The 19,187-nt window shown below is 39.9% G+C and overlaps 2 protein-coding genes across 3 annotated transcripts in view; both read right to left on the reverse strand.

The window, feature by feature from the left end:
- Nucleotides 1-467: 467 nt before the first annotated feature.
- LOC139928523 (NACHT, LRR and PYD domains-containing protein 12-like) lies at nucleotides 468-9,433 on the reverse strand. Its single transcript, XM_071921100.2, has 9 exons — nucleotides 9,409-9,433; nucleotides 6,633-8,295; nucleotides 6,178-6,522; nucleotides 5,054-5,221; nucleotides 4,782-4,952; nucleotides 4,254-4,472; nucleotides 3,968-4,141; nucleotides 2,614-2,787; nucleotides 468-1,082 (listed from the first exon to the last, which is right to left on the reverse strand). The coding sequence occupies exons 2-9, from the start codon at nucleotides 8,276-8,278 to the stop codon at nucleotides 1,067-1,069; spliced, it is 2,913 nt and encodes a 970-aa protein (XP_071777201.2). The 5' UTR covers nucleotides 8,279-8,295; nucleotides 9,409-9,433; the 3' UTR covers nucleotides 468-1,066.
- A 3,090-nt stretch (nucleotides 9,434-12,523) lies between these two features.
- The window catches only part of LOC139928526 (ras and Rab interactor 2-like), a 35,407-nt gene continuing 28,743 nt past the window's right edge, over nucleotides 12,524-19,187 (reverse strand). Inside the window, exons 10-13 of one of the 2 annotated variants that reach the window (XM_071921104.2) lie at nucleotides 18,628-18,853; nucleotides 17,614-17,745; nucleotides 15,291-15,454; nucleotides 12,524-14,237 (exon numbers count right to left, since the gene is read on the reverse strand). In XM_071921104.2, coding sequence (XP_071777205.2) covers nucleotides 13,914-14,237; nucleotides 15,291-15,454; nucleotides 17,614-17,745; nucleotides 18,628-18,853 — 846 coding nt within the window. In that variant the 3' untranslated portion in view covers nucleotides 12,524-13,913. Of the gene's footprint in view, nucleotides 14,238-15,250; nucleotides 15,455-17,613; nucleotides 17,746-18,627; nucleotides 18,854-19,187 lie in introns of both variants that reach the window. The other variant, XM_071921105.2, reaches the window with a different exon arrangement.

Here is a 19,187-nt window from a genome sequence, read left to right on the forward strand (position 1 = left end):
TTTGGAGACGGTGCTTTGATGTGCACAGTCTATTGCTCCTGTGGTAAGATAAGATAGAACTTTATTGATCAATAAATAATATAATAATATATGTATGATAATATATATACGATAATAATTAATTACTTTAATCACTCAGGTTTCCAGAATTGCCTATGAATTTGTTCATATAGGCCTAGCTTTGTTAATATGGTTATTATCACTAGGCTTACAAATGGACTGAAACACATTTTGTTGTTGATATGAGGTCTGGGACTGCTTTAATAGATTTTGCTTAAAGAATAAGGCATTTTAAGTAGAAACCACTTCATGCGTAATGCCCCACGCATGTTTCCAAACACACGTAGATTTTGATCGTACCAAAGAACAAATTCAGGTAAGAAAAAAAATGATGAATGCCGAAATGTTTGTGGAAATGTTTGTAAGTACACTTTAAGATCAAATCTGATCGTACGCACGTTTCGTGAATGAGGCCCATTGTGTTTAGAACTGATACTCAGGAAAATTCAATTTATTGTCTATTCTTATATATTTATAGCTCCTACTGTCCCCTTGAAGTCTGTACACTAATAACTGTACAGGGATTGTCATGTTCTTGGCATCTTAGTCCCTGAAAAATAAGCTCCTGTCTGCATACTTCAGTCTGAGAGAAACCCCCAGTTGTTATATTCACAATATAACTCTATGCACATTTAAATGTTTGCACACTCCTGCAATCTCACACAAACACTCATTGTACAATAACAACAGGACCTCACCTACAATGTAAACAATGTACGGCCTACTTTGGGCACTATACATAAAGCTCTACGTATATAAATTCAGTGTTGTCTACATGTGAGGATAATCTTTAAGCACAGGAGGTAAAAGCAATGTGAATGTTATAGGAGTGGTTGGAATGACACTTGGCTATGTGGCTATGCACTTATATATAAGGACTCTCCTACCATCAAGCTGATAGTATAGACACTGTATATAAGTGGAGTGAAGTGGAGTCTCAATTCGGTTTGCTTCAGTGTGCAGCGGTCATCAGTAGATTTGCGTCCGCTGTCTCCTTCTCACCGTCTTACTCCGTCGTGACGCTGAAAGATAAGAGTTATATGATTGGAAAAAACAGCACATGAATGCTTATGGATGACGTCTGAATGTAAACAACAATTTCTTTCAGTTTAATTTTCTTTTTGTATACAAGTCGATGCAGTGCTCCAGGCCATTTTGTCTATATTTTACTGTCTGTATTGAGTTGTCCAATATGTTGTTTATTATGTGTGAACCCCAGCAGGTTCGCAGCCACTATGACATAAACTAATGGAATCGGGGTCATAAATTAACGTGGGCTCTAAAAAATGCCCTTCAAAGTTCATTAAATTCCTGTGAAATTAAAAATACGGGGGCAAAAAAATGTCTCAGTAATTGGACAATTTCACCCATTTCACATGTTGTCGGTGAGATGTCAAATATTAATGTGTGAATGTGACTACTGTCCTCTGTGGACCAATACAGGTGGTTTGTGGGAGCCTATGACCAGGGGATTCTTTCTAGTGCACACTGGGTGAGAAAAATGAAGGTTTTTGATCAGAAAACAACCTAGCAGCAATTTTATTGGCACAAACTGGGTGTTTATTTGCCAATATGCAATGCAAATATTTTACTTCATAGTTAAAATTACCCCTGGAAAGGATCAAAGTGAATCAAAGTGCCTCTGAAAGAAGTTAATTCGTTACCCTGATGGGAATCCAAATAAAGAATAAAACAGGCTATCAGGCCACATTTCTAATACTGATTAAAACTTTTTCTAGTTTTCCATCCTCCTTGACCCATTCCTTGAGAGGAACCACAGGTTGCGAATCTGCTGCGAGATTCATCTAAAGGGTCTTGAGTCGATGTACTAGTCATTTTAGACTGGATGGGTTATAGCCTAATGGACAGAGAATACAGAACTGACACAGGAATGCCTGCTGTGATCAATTTTTGATGATACAATGAGCTGGACATGCAGGAGGCCCAGCAATCTGTTATATCTCCTCGGTAGCAGGATTCCTAATGCACTGAGATTCTCTGAATTAATAAAGCAATCAAAACAGACATGATTCACTCTCCACACTTTGATTCCACACCTTGAAACCTATACGGTGCATTTCATTAGTCATTTTAACCAGCCCTTGTGTATTTTTTGGGACTCTCTAGGGCCGAGGAAATGAGTCAACAACAATCTAGACTTCAGGAGCGCATCGTGCATCATTTCCTGTGCACAACCCACGATGGTGGAACAAGTGATATATAAGCATAAGCAAACAAATCTTATTTAGAGGATTTATACTTATTTATGTAATTAACTAATCTGCAATATTGTATTACTCATTGTTCTGTGTAATTTTCATTATTTATTATCATTATTAAGTATTAGGCCTGCTTAAGGGCAACTACGTTGCGTTCCTGCTCTTCAAGTGGCCACTCATGTGACGTTTGATGCTACGTACTACCAAGTGCCGAGGGGAAATGAAGGAGGGCCTGTTAAATGACTAATGAAACGCAACACAATACAATGTAAAAACAATACTCATGTCAAAACAGTGATGAGCAATTTTAGGAATCATCAAGATTAGGACTCACTCTATTGTGTGCAGTTCATATTTCGTGTTCTTCGTTAGCTCCATTAGCAATCTGATTCCTGAGTCTTCCAGGTTGTTGCCCATCAGATGAAGCTCTGCCAGATGTCGGGGGTTTGACTTCAGGGCGCTGGTCAGGAACTGGATACTCCTTGAGCTGAGTCCACAGTTCCTCAGTCTGGAGAGAGATGAGAAAAGTAGTTCAGATACTCCTAGGTTCCAGTGCATTCCACTTCTACAATATACAGCAGGCCTGGACCGGACAAAGTCATGGTAAATTAATGACATGCACTTGAAAGGACCAGAGATAGGGAGGTGTTGTGATGTGAATATAACAAGAGAGAGACAAAAGCTCCATTAACACTGCAGCTGAAAGAGGCCGAATTCAGATTTTCTCCCTCTTTTCTGGCACAGATTTGATGGTTTTAGTTCAGTGTGAACAGAAAAAAACACATCAAATCTGATCTTTCCATTTCTGATTTGGACCACATTCATATATGATACTAAATCTGATCCATAGCCATGCGACCGCAGTCTGAACTGTCAGATTGGAATTCATGTGGTTTTTACATCACTCTCCATTAGACAAGATCAGTCTACATCCATTTGACCAGAAAAACATGGAGGACAACAACTCAAGCAGCCAGTGGAGAGACAGCAAGTTTGCAAAATTAATTAGTATTTAGGGAGATGCTTCAATTCAAACAAAACACAGCTGAATCTGAATCTGAAAACTAGAGGGGACATATCATAATCAACCAGTATTCGAAACAATTAGGATTAAGTTGTGGACCATAATTTCGGTGGCTTCCATGACTGTCCAGAAGTGACATCTTTCGTTGTTGTTAATTTGTTGTTATTCAGGTCATTTCAGGATGGAGGTCTATTTAAACTGAAATGAAATATGGGTCACTTCCAAAAATGAATGTGAACAGTCAGACAACAACAAAAAAATGTTTGAATTGAGCTGTAAGGCCTGCAGAGTGAATGTAGTGTAACGAATGAATGTGCCACTGTCTATCTCTAAACCTGTGGCAAGGAACGGCCCTTTCTTATACTAGCTCACAGACAGATGAAAGGCACAGACAGCGCCATATATAGTCAAGGTTGAAGGGGTGAGTCAGCAGTTTATCAATTGTGTTGTCTGGTCTTTGGTCTCTCCCATACTGATTTACACCCCACAGCTGGCACACAGATGCAGACAGGACTGCACAGAAACGCACTCAGAACTTTGCTCAAAACTCAGCCGCGGTTAGAGAATGTTACAGAAGATTAAAACAAGAATAAAAACAGCTAGCAACAAATTATATAAAAATCTGTAGTTAAAAAATGTGTTTTAAGAAGTAATTTCAACTTACGATAATTTCTCCATTTTACTATGAGCGTTCCGAAGTCCCACGCAGAGTCTCTTTACTCCCTTATCTTGAAGGTTGTTGCCAGAGAGGTCCAGCTCGGCGATAACACTTTCTTTAGAGGCAAAACCTGAAGCAAGCTCCCCACAACAATCCTCCGTCAGGCTGCAGTGGCTCAGGCTGGAACGAAACAAAAATTCTGATGTAGCACGCTGCACTAAAACAATGTGCAGTGTAATTCCTCTGAAAATGTTTTACAAGGTTAATCTACTCAGTTCTGAAAAATATTCACTTGAGAGTTTTGAGATGACCGTAGGGATTCTTCAGTCCATCAGCCAGTTCTTTGACTCCTCTGTCTCTGAGGCAGTTCATGCTGAGGTCCAAGTCTGTCAGCTCGACCGCTTGCCAGTCCGACTGCTGCACCCACTTTCCACTGTAGAGCTGGGAGACCGAACACAGGACTTTGGCCATATAAACGCAACCCTTCCCAGTGATGCCACATCTTGAAAGACTGCGGAGAAAGAAGGGGACGTCATGTTGTTAAAAGTCAATAATTTGAGTATATAAGTTATCAATACATTTGTGTAATTAGTTGAATTCTGCAGAAAATGCTTTTTTTGCAAAATTCTCAAACCATAAAACACTATTACGCTCATATTTAAACAGCTGACAAACTTTCTGCCAGTCCTTGCTTTGAAGGCCTGATAAACGAGTTTGAGGGGTGAAAATGATTTCAATCCCATAAGTTTTTCACTCCTTTTTTTGCTTATGATAGTAAGTAATAATAAAGGGTAGAAGGAGAGAAGGAAGGAGTCCTTACTTGAGCTTCTCCAGCCTACACCACGCATACATGCCTTTGCAGATCAGCTCAAATCCTGAGTCCTTCAGGTCATTGTTACTCAAATTGAGGTCGACCAAACTGCTGGATTCAGACTTCAGAGCTGTGCAGATGCTTTCACAACTTAACGCTGTGAGGTTGCAGTGATACATCCTGCCAAAGAGAAATTATTAGGCGACTGGACGACTGGCATCAATCCACTTATGAGAACAATCAGAAGTGAATGCATCTATAACATTTAGGAAAATACTCACTCCAGCTTTGTTAGGTTTGATATATCAACTTTTTTGAAGAGCTCAATGGCTCCCTCATCTCCGATTGCATTGATGCTCAGATCCAGCACTTCAAGGTGGTGGGAATTATTCTGCAGAGCCGAGGCCAGAGAGCGGCAGCCCTTTTCCTTAATGTTGCACTGTGACAGCCTATTATGAAAAGGATTACATATCAACATAAGGGATACGCCAAATATGAAAAAGGATTAAAAATAAGCTGACTGCTTCCGCAATGAGGATGGCACCATGGATTACAGAGACTCCCCTGTCACATTAAGCATCTTGTATTCATGTTCCCGTTGAGACAGCTTGTTTTGTTAGGCTGTAAGTCATCTTTCCACTGATGTTGTTGAACATTTACAGCTCATTTACAGCTGCAAATGTTCAAGAAAGAGCTGTTAATTCTTGTATCAAATGTGGAGGCGATGTTGACTACATCAAATAGGCGAGTCTTTGACATTTGATTGTTCAATCAGAATTTGACTTTTTTTGCAATTATTTTTGTATCTATATTACTTTCCTTTGTGATTTGCTTTTTTTAATTAGTTAAGTAAATTACAATCCTTTTTGTCATTGTAAATAATACTTATTATGGTTATCTCCTATTCTATTTTTTTGTTTTGTACTTTGTATTGTGCTTGTTGTACATAGGTTTACCACACCCTTGTTTTCTGACTGGTTCACAACAAGATGTCTCTACTTTGGAGTTTTTAACAAATTCAATGTGAGTTAGCCATGCAATAAAGGCTTTTTAACTTTTTCAATTGAATTAGAGCTGCCTTGGTCCTTTCCTTCTTCATTGTGATTGTTTCTTTGCTCTACACTGATTTAATTTTCTCCCCTTGTCATCCACATATTGTTTTGCTTTACCATTTTCCTCCTTGTTGAGTTCTGAGGCAGTTCACTTAGTTTCTGTTACCCAAATCAGTGAATTTGTTTCATATCCTCTTTTAACTCACTTGAACAAAAGCATGTTCTCTTCTGCATTTTGTCATTTTTAAACAGTATGTGCAAATAAATAAACTCTCAAGTCTATTGTTTGTGAACATTATGTTACATATAAAACACACAAACATTCTGCACACACATCACACAAAGTCACTTACTTCAGTGTCTCTAAATGGCAGCCTTGATATTTAACACCATTGGCAAGGTGTAGCAGTCCATCATCTCCTATTTCGTTCCCACTGAGATCCAGCTCTCTCAGTTTGGGGGAGTGACACAAGACTGAAGCCAGGTACACACAGGCACGCGACGTGAATCCACAGCCCTGCAGCCTGAGTGTTTTCAGTTTGCAGTCTTTATCTACCAACCCTTCCATGAGTTTCTTCACTCCACTATCCCGGATGCTGTTGTACCCCAGGTCCAGCTCTCTCAGGTACGAGTCTCCGGTGTTCAGGACTGCTGTCAAGGCTGGACAACATTTCTCTGTCAGGTTACAGAAACGCAGCCTGCAAGGAGACAGGAGTAAATGACAGGTCACAAATATTAGGCACCATAACGGACAGTGTTTAAAACAACTGTATTTGCACAACACATTCAATAACACTTACGGACTTACATAGCTTTCTCTGATTTCAAAATAGCTGGTAGTTGTCTCAGAAGTTTCTCATCACATCTATCGGACAAATTCATCTCAAAAACATCTCGCACTCCTTCAAAGTATCTGGTCCTTTGGGCCAGAAAGGCCCAGTGTACTGCTGTGAATCTGTTGAACGGCGGCACTTCTGTCTTGACATCGCTCAGGAAAACGTGCCTGTCAAACTCCCTCAGACAGTGCAGCAGGCCCACAGCGCTGTCAGACAAAATGTTCTCCAGGATCTTACTCTTGGTGTAGTCAAGCAGTGGATTGGTGGGCTCCATCCTACCATGTTGCTTCAGGAGGCCGAAGACGAAGCGAAGGAACACATCAAAGTGTCCCGCCGCACTCTGCAGCGCCTGATCCACCAGGGCTCGGCAGGAAAGGAACAGCGCAGACTGAAACGGAGCGTCATAAAGCGGGGCTTCTTTTGATTCGATCCTGTCCAAGGCACATGCTGCAGCGAAGTATTCTTCAATGCTGGAGTGACCAAAGCGATAAACTGTGGTGTTATGCAGCCCTCTCTCCTCTTTCAACACAAGTGGGAACTTTCTGGAGTAAGTTGATGCTTCACTGACACTTATGTCACTCTCTAGAAGGTCAAGCTCATGTATTACATTGCCTTTTCCCAAACGATGCAGTGCTAGCTTTTCTAGCTTGGCAATAATTGTCTTATCTGGGTTGGTTACTTGTGCTTTGACCAAATTTGTATAAATCTGAGTCAGATTTATGGGATTAATCTTAAACCCACAATCTGCTTCCTGCAGATGATTCTTCAAAACACATGCCATGATGGAGCAGATCTGCGGTATCTGGCAGAGGCAGTCGAGACTCCTTGATATTTTCACATGGTCGATCACTTTGTTGGCCAGATCGTCATTGCGGATAGTCGTTCTGAAGTGCTGCTCCTTCTGTTCATCGCTGAACCCTTGCATCTCAGTCACTTTAAGCAAATGGTCGAGAGGGATGCGTTGTACTGCTGCCGGCCGGCTAGTTATCCATATGTGGGCATTGGGAAGTAGATTCCCCCTGATCAGACTAGTCACCAGGCCATCCACTGTGGATACTTGTGACACATCACTCACTGCTGCACTGCTGAAGTTTAGGGGCAGATGATACTCATCCAGTCCATCAAGAAAAAACCACACGTTGTGTCCTTTCAAGTTGGAAACGTTGAGTTCCTTCAGTTCTGGGTAAAATGTACGGAGAAGTTCAATCAAGCTCAATTTTCTTTTCACCAAATTCAACTCCCAGAACGTGAGAGGAAACAGGAGGTGGATGTCTTGGTAGCCTTTTCCCTCTGCCCACTCCAGACTGCAACTCTGTACAGCTGTGGTTTTTCCAATTCCAGACACTCCTGACGTGAGAATTGTTCTTTTGCTGCTGTTATGTTCACATTCAGATGCTAAAATATTTGAGATTGAGAAAGTATTGTGAAGTATCCATAAATGAAGCTGTGATTTATCAATAAATCTAAACTCATGCTGGTTGTTATCAGATAATCCACTGCCATAAATGTCCTTTCTGGGCCCCTCAATGCAAAGTCTTGCAGGAAGTACTGGGTGTGCCCCATTCAAATTCTGATATTTCCTCTTCAGTGTGGTTTTGAGCCGATTTCGGAGATCCATCACAGCAGTAGGGGTCCCTGAAAAAATGAAAAGATGTGGGGTGGGTTAAATGACAAAAAAAAAAGGTTTTCATATAATCAAATGTGTCGCTGCGCAAAAAGGATAGTTGGCTTGGTTGCAAGGATCATAGTGTTACTTCAAATTAGGAAGTTATAGAGTGTGTAGGTAAAAATAGACACAACGGAAGACATCACTGCATCAAGGCTGCAGCAGAAGGCAGAGAAAGCGACAACTAGAACCTTACTGGTTGCATTAATTCCTGAGAAAATCCCCATTCATCTTCCAGTAGACATAAATAATGTCTCATGGATACTTAACTGCATGAACTTTGAACCTGAAAAATATATCTTTTTTAAAAATAGGAGGTAATAAACTCCAACATACGTATGGTTATTGGAATAAAACAAATTGTAAAAACTCAATTTCTTGTGAAGCAGCTGGTAATTAATTATAATCAGTGAAGGAAATTTGTTTTTTTTTAATAGGGAAATGGAATCCGTATCATGTTTATTCCACCGAACACTTTACAAATTATACAATTTCCTGTCGAGTAACGTTAGTCAAGGCTTTATCACTGAGCTTTGAACGCACCATCAGAGAATGTCGCGATGACCCTTGAAAAAACGCAAGATTGAATTTTAAAAAGTTAACGCTTCACTGTATTGTATGTTGCCGCCATATGGCGTAATTTATTGTTGATGATAGGACAGTTTGGGTTTGTTTTTGACAGGAATGAAAACCTCAGGCAACTCATGGCATATTCTTGTAGTCTAGCCCTGCCCTAATATCATACTTCCTCTTTCGGAGGCAAAGGCTTTTCTGCACTAATAGGCCTATACGATGGTAATGTTAGTTGAATACTGACCGTAAATTAACACTTACCTCAAACTTAACGGTTATGCGAGACATGAGAGGAAGGAAAACGGAAAAGAAACTTAGGACACGAAACTCAAAGTGGTGCTTCCCTTTCCTGTGCGCATAGCCCTAGTGAAACTGAACTGATACCAAACTGCGCCAAACTTTAGAAAAATGAAAACTAACTTACTAACGACGGATCGATTTAGTATAGCTTAGTATGTTTGTAGTTGCCGCTGGCATAACGTTACTTGCGTAAAGTGACCCACACTTACCTCGAAACACGCTTAGATTAGAAATGTGTCCTGTTGTAGAAACCGCAGGTAAGTTAGCTGACAGCTAGACAAGACGAGTAGTAAATCCTAACGGAGATGTCGTGTCGTGCTGACTCCTAACTGCCAGAATAACTGTGTAGTGTTGAGAGTTAGCTGATTTGGCTGATTCACTCAACCAGGGTTGCCAGGTCAGGCAAAATCACTGAAAACCCACTCACGAAGCTCCCAAACCAGCCCAAAATATACCTGCCCGCATTTATTTTTTTTTCTCTAATTTTTCGATTTAATGCCATTGCAATTAAGAGTTTGTGTTATTTTTTTTAAGTATATTTATTAGCCCACTTAGAACTATATTTCTATTTAGAGTATATATTTCTATTTAGAGTATGGACTCATAATTAAAGTAAAAGACAGAGAGATGAGAGACAAATCAGAATTTATGCATTTAAGATTCTGTATTTGTGATGTTAACTAAGACTAGGGATCTAAACCTTCCCAAGTAATCAATATGATCTAGTCTCTCAAGTAGCAAATGTAGTGGATTTACCTGGAGGAAACGTGGTCCTCTCTCTCTCTCTCTTTCTCTCTCTCTATTACACGCACACACGCACACACACACACACACACACACACACACACAATTCTCTCTCTCTCACACACCAATTAAGCTCCCCTCTCAGTTACGATTTTGTGTTTTTACACGTAAACCAAACTGAAATTGACTGTCACTCTCAGATCACGGCCAAAAAGTAGCCCAAAACCCCGCCACCCGTGGCATTTATTTCTTTTTACATGCTACTCAATTTTAAAACTAGCCCAAATTAGCAGGAAACCAGGACCTGGCAACCCAGCACTCAACTAGTGTGTACAATGCTGCCTTCAAGTACTGTCGGAAATTGTCGTTCTGAATGTGCATGAACAATCCAACAAATGGTTAATCATTATTATTCTCTTTCTCAAGTGTAGCCTAACTGTTAGCTGAAGCGTACAGCTTTTGTAGGCTAATCTATTTTGGATTTTTCATAAAATTTTTAAAAATATAACTTTCACTCTCCCCATCCTTCAATACTTGGACTGTGGGCACTGTCCATTCCTCATTTACCCTTTCATTACAATCAATGTACTGATGTCACCATATGAGTGCTTATGTTACGCTGTATTGAGGTCACACTGGAGTCACATGGGTGCTTATGTTGTTTCAAGGATAGTTCAATAGCCTTAAGACACTTTAACTTCAACATACACTTTCTTATATTCTCATATTTTAACACAATGCAAATGTGAAGCAGCTTTGTGTGCGGACGCTCTGCCCTCGAGGGAATTTGGGAGGTTTTTGTTTGTGGAGGTAAAGTCAGGCAGTTTCTGCCTGCGGCCTTGAGCCAGGATAATGAGATCTCTGATAAAAAAGAAACACTTACAACTTACAGTTGACATTAGTACTTGACTAATCAAGTTCAAGTTATCAAGTTCAAGTTATCATTGGCTAAAGTTAGACTGAGAAGATCACCAACCAGTGAGGAGTGTGTACTTTATATGTACTTTGTGGTAAGTCTCAAGTCTTGAGGCACAAGTCTCAAGTCAAGTCCCGAGTCTAAATGTAGAACACCAAGTCAAGTCAAAGTCAAGTCCATGTCATTAATGTCAAGTCTCAAGTCAAAATGTAGAGCACCAAGTCAAGTCAGAACAAATCAAGAGTCCAGTATCAATTTAATATCTTAAAGACAACAAAATATCAATAACTTTTCAATGCAATATTGTTAAAAACCATATTCACTCCATACAAATTCATAAAACAGAATTTAAATTCAGTCGTCTGGTGGAACAAATCTCATCACTTTCAATGTAAGTCATGTGCACAAACACAAGATCTTTTGTCAAGACTTTAGAAACCTTTTCAAGTCGTCAAAGTACAAGTCAGAGTCAAGTCCCAGGTCACCAGAACCCAAACTAAGTAGAGTCTCAAGTATTCTCTTCATGCATCAAGTCAAGTCTCAAGCAATTAAAATTGTGACTCGACTCCCCACCTCTGATAAGAGATTGTGCAGAGAATGTTGTACTTTGAGACTGCATATCTTGTATTACACTCTCTTTGATGCATCAATAAACATGTTAACCCTTGGCTAGTCTTATCACTCTTGTTATAGGTTTAAGAACTCAGGATTTCCTTCAGATCCAACAGGGTGAGTGACCATCCTCTCGCAGACTGGATCTAGTCCCTGCCTTTAGTATGCAAAATTTCGCTTGAAAATGTGCTTGAATGCTTGAATTTATCTTTAATTTAAATAGGAGTGCATTTATTCGGGGGTTGTTATGGGTACTGCACTAATGTTCACCTTTTTAACTGAGTGATGGGCAATTTTTCACATTTCTGACAACTAAAAAGTGTCAGGTTATGCCTATAGCACACATTAGTTTCACTTTCGTTTTATCAACGGGAGGCTCTGACTCATCAGATGGGCTGCCTGCAACCATCGAATTATTATTATATTTGTATATTTCCAATATCTGAAACAGGTACATTGGCACAGGACTAAACCCATGCAAGTAAACCAAGTGTGGAGATCTAATCGGATTCAGGGCACCACCCATACTTTAAACGAAACTTACCTTTAAAGTAGCCGGATAGAAGCGAGTCTGTCATTTCGCCGAATACGAGGAAGCTTCAGGAAACAGGTCTGATTTTAGCCAAAAGCATTGACGTAAACAAAGTCAAGCTGACGTTTGACTGGCTAGAACAGAACAGATAACAGGAGATGGGTTGCCAGGTTGGCTCTAAATAAGCCTACTCCAAAAAGTCGCGCCTGGACTTGGTATGGACTTGAGATCAGTTTCCAAAACAGTGAAAAAGTATTTGTTTGTGGATAGTGGAATATGTAAATCGTGGTTCATTTTATGGATTGTCCTCTGTGGGTTACATTTTTTTCCATTGTTCCTGTGCCCTCAGGACTATATTGTGCCACAGTTAGGAGTGACACTAAAAAAAGGGAAAGAGAAAAAAAAAGTATGATCCTACTGTAAGGTACAGAGCAGTTCATTCTTTGAGTCTTAAAAGAAGAATTTTGTATTCAAAACTTAGTCAGCCAAATAACCTACTGTAAATAAAAATTCCTGCAAATATGGTGGTTTGCCTTTAATGTTTCCAAGTAAGGTAGCCTGTTGTCAACCAAAAATAGGCTAATAACCTTCTAGAATATGTACAACAATAAGTTACAAGAGCTGAGGGAAAAAATGTGAAAAGTTGTGTAACAGCTGAAATACAAGCAGACAAGGAAAAACAACTAGTGGGCACTGTCCTCCTTTTCTCATATTTTTAGTGATTGCTTCGCAACATTTTTACAATTCCCCGAAAGACAATATATTTTGTCAGAGTCAGCCAGTGGCCTTCCTTAGACAGGTTACTTTGTTGACAATTTAATATATTTTCACTGTCATGTTCATGATAGACAATATAAACTGTTTAGAAATATTTCTGGGAAATGACTGGCATGATCCAAGTCCAGATACAAATAACTGTTTTTGTCACTTTTTGGGATGAAAAAAACATCTGTATATATATAAATATTTCTACACAGAAATACAAGCTGCAATTGACCAGCAATTGCAGAAAAACATAAGAGCAATACAAAACAATCCTATGTATTACAATAGTTCATATTACTCATTATTAAATTAATGTTTTAGCATGAAATTTTTCATCAGGGGCATTTTGATGAAATCGAGGAAGCGGATTTAGCACATCAAAGGCTGATAACTGAGTTTACAGGTATAGTACAGTATGTTCACTTTCTTTTAAAGGGACTTGGATAACAGCAGTTAAGGCAACAGTTAGTTACAATGCAAGATTATTTGACCTCTGCTGTGATAAATGTCCAACAGACTGAAGACCTTTTCACCTCCATACGACCCCACTTCACATACTAAAAATCCTGCACATAGGCCTCCATACATGATCCTACAATTTCTATTGAGCGCTCAACACATGGCCTAACCAAACCAGGCCTGGGCCAAACAGCGTACTTGCAAATACTCTAAATGTTTCGATGCTTGTTAATTTACTTCACCACTAAGCTGAAACTATATGGCCTGTGCTGGTGGAGTAAACCCCAACCATCTGGAACTTATCTTAAACAAACTTTTAACAAGTGTTACCATATTTTGCCACCATTTGACCCAGGCCTGAACCACATTTCTCTGCTGCATTCTTGAGGTGTTTGAGTGAAACACTAGCACTTTCCAGAGTTCCTCCTACCACTTGGTGGTTCTTCTAAAAAAACAAAACACATCTCCTTGCCATGGCATAAAAGTTGACCAAAGGAATATTCAACATCTGAATCAGTATGCCAGTATATGTCTTGGTCTCTATTTCCATCCAGGTGTCCTCAAATCTGTCTAAAAAACATACATCAATAAGTACAAACTGGTGAAACATTAATACCATGAGACATGACTATTGTTTAGCATCAAGTACAGTGCAATGCCGTTACATCCTCTTTCTCCCCCACTATTCAACTTGAAGGGCAGTTTCCGTTGTGCAGGATGGCAGGGATACAGAGGTTAAGGTTGGGCACCCTCCTGTAGACAAAATGGAAGGTGTGTGCATGCGGCCGGCTGTGAATCTCAGCTTTGATCCGTTGCGGATGCGTGTCCGGGGCTAGCTGCTGACTGGTGTCCTCAGTGAGCAGAAACAGTGCATAATTCTCCGGGTCGGGGACTTTGAATTTGAAAGCGCAGAGTGAGCAGACTTCTTCTGTGGTGGAGTAAGGGTGAACGACCAGGGTCTTGGCTGTGCAGCCTGTGTCCACTTCCTGCAGAGCTACACGGAGATAATTCTGTTGGGGAAAACAAAGAGTCTTACATTAAGATTCTGCAGTTTGGTCTCTGTTAGGTAGCTGCAGTGACATGACAGGTATGGCAGAACAAACTACAGATACATGCTGGAACAGACACGAATCTCCACAGAAAAGACAACATATACAACAACATGACAGAATGATTACTGATGAGTCATGCAAGTCAGTCAAACTGTAGGCAGACAAACACGCATGCAATCACAGCCATAGGAAGATGCCATAGCAGCACATTCTATCTATGTTAAGTGCAGCACTTTCCACTAGGGGGAGCTTTCTGACAACAATACTAAACTACAGATGTGAAAAGCCACATGCATCTGATGTTAGAGACTGAACTATGTACACTACCAGTCAAAAGTTTGGACACACCCGATTGAATGTACTATGTTTTTCATTCTCTTAAAGCCATTTTGATCCGAAGTCTTATGCTTAAATGCTTGAAATGTGTTTCTTAGACAAATATAAACAGTGAAGTTGATCCTATGTATGAATTTCTTTCCAAAACCTTTTCCTTTCCATCAAGACAAAGGGCGGCTACTTTAAAGAATTTAAAATATAAGATAGTTTTGATTTGAACACTTTTTTGGTCACTGCATAATTCCATTTGTGTTATTTCATAGTTTTGATGTCTTTACTATTATTCTAAACCAACCTTTTGACTGGTAGTGTACATACACATGCAAAGTGCAACTGGCACCACAAAACGATGACATGATGACAGCATGACGACAGTGTTGTTAGTACATATGCTTCAAATACTTTTCTGTAACACTAATTGCTATAGGCATACCTTTTCCTCTCTGGCAGATTTTTTATTTAATACCAAGGCCAAAAAACGGACTAAAAATGGTTAGAGTTGCTTTGAGGTGTGGAGTGCACAGAGGATTTCAGAGAAAGACTCAGGGTCCAAAAAAACAGCACTTTTCATGCACTCTTCCAAGGCCCAATGCGAGGTTTGGATTTGTTTGGAATTGGGACAACGTAAGACTCACTGCCTGGGGGGTCAGGATGGATTCAGGTCAGGCGTGATACCTGGAAGTCGTCCACAGATGGCGCCGTACGCGGGGTGGTGCGCCGGCGGTGCCACTGGTGCAGAGTGTTCTTGGCCTCGGAGCTCAGCACCCTGGCCGCCTGCTCCTCCTGGAAGTTCTTGATGAGGGCCATGGCTCCGTACGCACTGGTCAGGTAGTAGCCACCTGGGGTGAGAGGGATGGATGGGGAATGAGGATGAGGAAGAAGAAAGAGGAAAATGAGGTGGGAAAAGCAGATGAAAAGAAGAAGAGAGTTGAAAGAGAAGAGGATTGACACCTTGAAGTGAAAGAGAGCAAGTGATTTGGACTCAAAAGGCCTGTGAAGAATGTATTAATGAACAAACATGTTAGGGCTGGGTGTCTAGATGTTGACATCACATAGACTTTTGACTTGAGACTTTGAGAAAGGTATCGAAATGTGTCAAAAATTCCCTGCTTTTTAATTGAGAAAATGAACTGGGTGTCATGTGGTCCTATTTAGAAATGCCAAAGTACAAATGTAGCTCAGAAAATTATTTATTCACAGAAATACATGATGAAATATGCCTTCATACAACACAGAAAGTTGTACGACTGATATTGAAATAGAAGTACTGGTATTTCTATTTAAAAAAAACATGCAAGCAGGATTCAGCTCTGGGAGACACACATACACACACCTGAGTAAATTCTCAAATGAGCTGAAGTGCCAGAGAGGCTGACTCTGATGGGAAAATATTTCTTTTGTGTCCAGCCTCCTTCATCCTTTGAACCTATTCCAGCCCATTCAAATGAAACACCCACTGGAATTTCCTAGTAAAGTCAGCATGGACTTTCCTTCCTATAAGCCTAGCTTTCTCAAGCTCAGTTGCTGAACTATCCGGTAAATGAACGAAGATGTTCACATGTAAAACTCTTTGTTGGAATGAGGAAAAAATCACAAAACCTTTCTGTCAATCAAATACACTCGCTATGTGCCAGCAGTTCGCTGCTTTTACATTTCATTCTTGTTGATAATCCTGATTTTGTTGGACATGCTGTTGTCCAATAACATTCTTCAACACACAGGATGTATGATGATGATAATAACAGTAATAATAATTGTCTCTTGTTTTCAATATGGACTTTAAATTAGGGACGTGCCCAAGGTTCACAGGCTGCAATCTGACTCATAAAACGTCTGACACTTGTGCCAGAACAATCTGTGCTTAAAAGTGCTCACTAAAATCTTAAAATGAACTCAGAACAGGTAAGCAATGTATAAATACTAAAAATGGTCTGATATTATCTTGTCTTTTTGCTCCAGTAAGAATCCTGGCTGCTGCTGCATTTTGCACAAGCTGGAGATTAGAGAGAGACAGTCTAAGCAAGAAGAGATATAAGCCTGGATGACTTTTTCAAGATCGGTAAATGATAAAATAGCTTATTTTTGGATATATTCCTCAAAAGAAAGCAAAAGGATTGCACACTTCTCTTAACTTTATCATCAAGCATTAAATAAGCATAAAAAATATGCCTAAAGAACTTTCATGCATGGTGTAAGCATCCATATTCTTTATATCACTCAGTTTATATCACATGCATCATTACAGTAACATAAATACTGTGAGGGAGACTGCGGCTGTTGGAAAAATGTTTCCAATAGGAAAGACTTCTATAAGCCCCACCCACCTACCCAAGATCCCAACCGATATGAAACTATTCCAGCCATTCAAAAGCAGCTCCGCCTTCCGGTGAAACAAAGTTAAGTGTTTCCTCCTGAACATACCTTTCTTTGACCAGGTTACAACAACAGGCTGGAACTCACACTGACCCCACATCATATTTTCCGGAGCCTGACCTCATCAAGCAAATATTCAACGTTATATAACTTGAATTAGAGGAACTTCATCTGAAAATCCACACACTTAACCTACCTACATATATGCATAGGATTTTGGTCCTTGGAGTGTTTTTTTTTCCATCTTATACAGATACAGTATCTGTTCAGTCTGACTCTGAATACTGTTATTTTCCCTGTTCTATACAGAATAATGAGTTACACAGAAAAATGTAAAAGGAGCACTTCTGGGTCTTTTACTAAATCAGTGCAATTTCACTACCGGGGTTGGAATAGAATTCTTTTTAAGATACTGAAGCAGAAAAACAGTAATTTATCGAGGAAAACAAGCTATGTGTTGCAGCTTGCTCAGGAAATTGCCATTTTATTTGAAATCCAAACAATAAGCATTCTTCAATCTCTCACAAATTATGTTGTGCTTATGTTGTGTATTATTTTTTTCACTATATTGTGTTCCAAGGAAGTTCCAAGGGCCTCTGAAGCAGAGCGAATCAACAGAACCTACCTTCCCCATGAAGCAGAGACGGGTCCAGCAGCTCCATCATGTACTGGATCTCGGTGTCCAGCTGAGGCATGTCGCACTGGGCCAGCACATAGGTCAGCATGGGCAGGAAGTCATCCGCACCGTACATCCTCCCTGGGGGGGAGGGAGCGGACACAGAGGGGGGAGGCAAGGTAAGATGGGAGACGGGTGTGGTGGATACAAAGGTCAGAGAGGAAGAATCTGCCAAGGTTGTTACTGTAAACTAAAACTACGATGAAAAGAAGGCGTTAAAAAACACTGTTGTGAAATGAAATAAGAATAAAAACTAGACTTTGAACTAAAACTGTCTTGTTTACTTGTAAAACTACAAATATAAGTGGAATGTTTTTAGATTTAGTGGGGTTTTTTTTTTTTTTTCAAAAACGCCATCACCATTTTGCACAACTCATGTTGGAAAGAGCTGGGAGAAAATGCCCCACTTGGGATTATTTTGAGCTACATGGTCCTGACTTCAGATTGCTGTTGAGTCTGCTAATGCATTTTACTTGTGCAGTATGAAACCAAGTGTTCCCAACTTTAAGTTAGTTGAGGATATATTGAAAAATAACAAATAAATAATAATAAATACTACTAAAAATACTAAAAGTAGTACTGAAACTAAATAAAAACTAAACCAAAACTAAGCATTTGTAGAAAAAAAAAAAAAAAAAAAAAACTAGACTAAAACTACCAAACCCACACTGAAAACTAACTAAAGCTAAATTGAAATTGAAATAAAAATTGAAAACTACATACAAATAAAAACTAATGAAAAATCTCAAACTATAATAACCCTGGTATGTGCACACATACAATAGATTCACATCTATACTTGCATATGTGTATACTTGACACACATACAGAGTTGCACACCACATGTACGCTTTAAGAGAAAAATTTGAGAAAAACATTTTGTCACAAACACGCACCATACACACATTCTCACACACACACACACACACACACACACCTACCATCTAACATTCCCCTCCATACCTGAGTTGTCCTGCATGATGGTGTAGATGAGTTTACACACGCGCAGCAGCAGTGACACCTTTTTCTCAGGGGAATACATCTTCCTCATGTTTTGGAACTTGTGGCGGATCTTCTCGATGGCCACGGGGTCGGGGGGCACGGCTCCGTCCACCCCCAGCTCCTGGGGCTGCTTGGTCTTAGCCAGGGCCAAGTTCTCCCTCAGCTGCTGCCACGCTCCACTGCTCACCTGGAGAGGGCAGAGGACAGAGTTAATCGTGAAGTTAATTCACCAAATTGACCAGATCAGTGGCCAGGTAGTTAGTGTCCACTCTCATACTGGGAGTTTTTTGGGTTCAATCCCTGGCCGAGTCGTACCACAGACTTCAAAACTGGAACATAAAGCCTCTCTGATTTAAGGTTTAGGTTTTATTTATTCGCACCATAACAAAAATATAATGTATACAATGGAAACAACAACAATAAACAAAAAAAAATGTCACACAGCATTAAAGACATGGATTGTGCGTAACCCCTGGAATGGCATCCTGTCCAGGGTGGTGTACTTATGCTAATTCATGTTA

This window comes from Centroberyx gerrardi, chromosome 3 (genome assembly GCF_048128805.1).
Source record: "Centroberyx gerrardi isolate f3 chromosome 3, fCenGer3.hap1.cur.20231027, whole genome shotgun sequence".
Classification (NCBI taxonomy): Eukaryota; Metazoa; Chordata; class Actinopteri; order Beryciformes; family Berycidae; genus Centroberyx; species Centroberyx gerrardi.

Coding starts and splice junctions, on each gene's coding strand:
- LOC139928523 (XM_071921100.2), bottom strand. CDS start 8,278: ATGGATCTCCGAAATCGGCTCAAAACCACACTGAAGAGGAAATATCAG. Junction 4,953..5,053: donor TCAAACCTAACAAAGCTGGA/GTGAGTATTTTC, acceptor TCTCTTTGGCAG/GATGTATCACTGCAACCTCA. Junction 4,142..4,253: donor GGTCATCTCAAAACTCTCAA/GTGAATATTTTT, acceptor GTTTCGTTCCAG/CCTGAGCCACTGCAGCCTGA.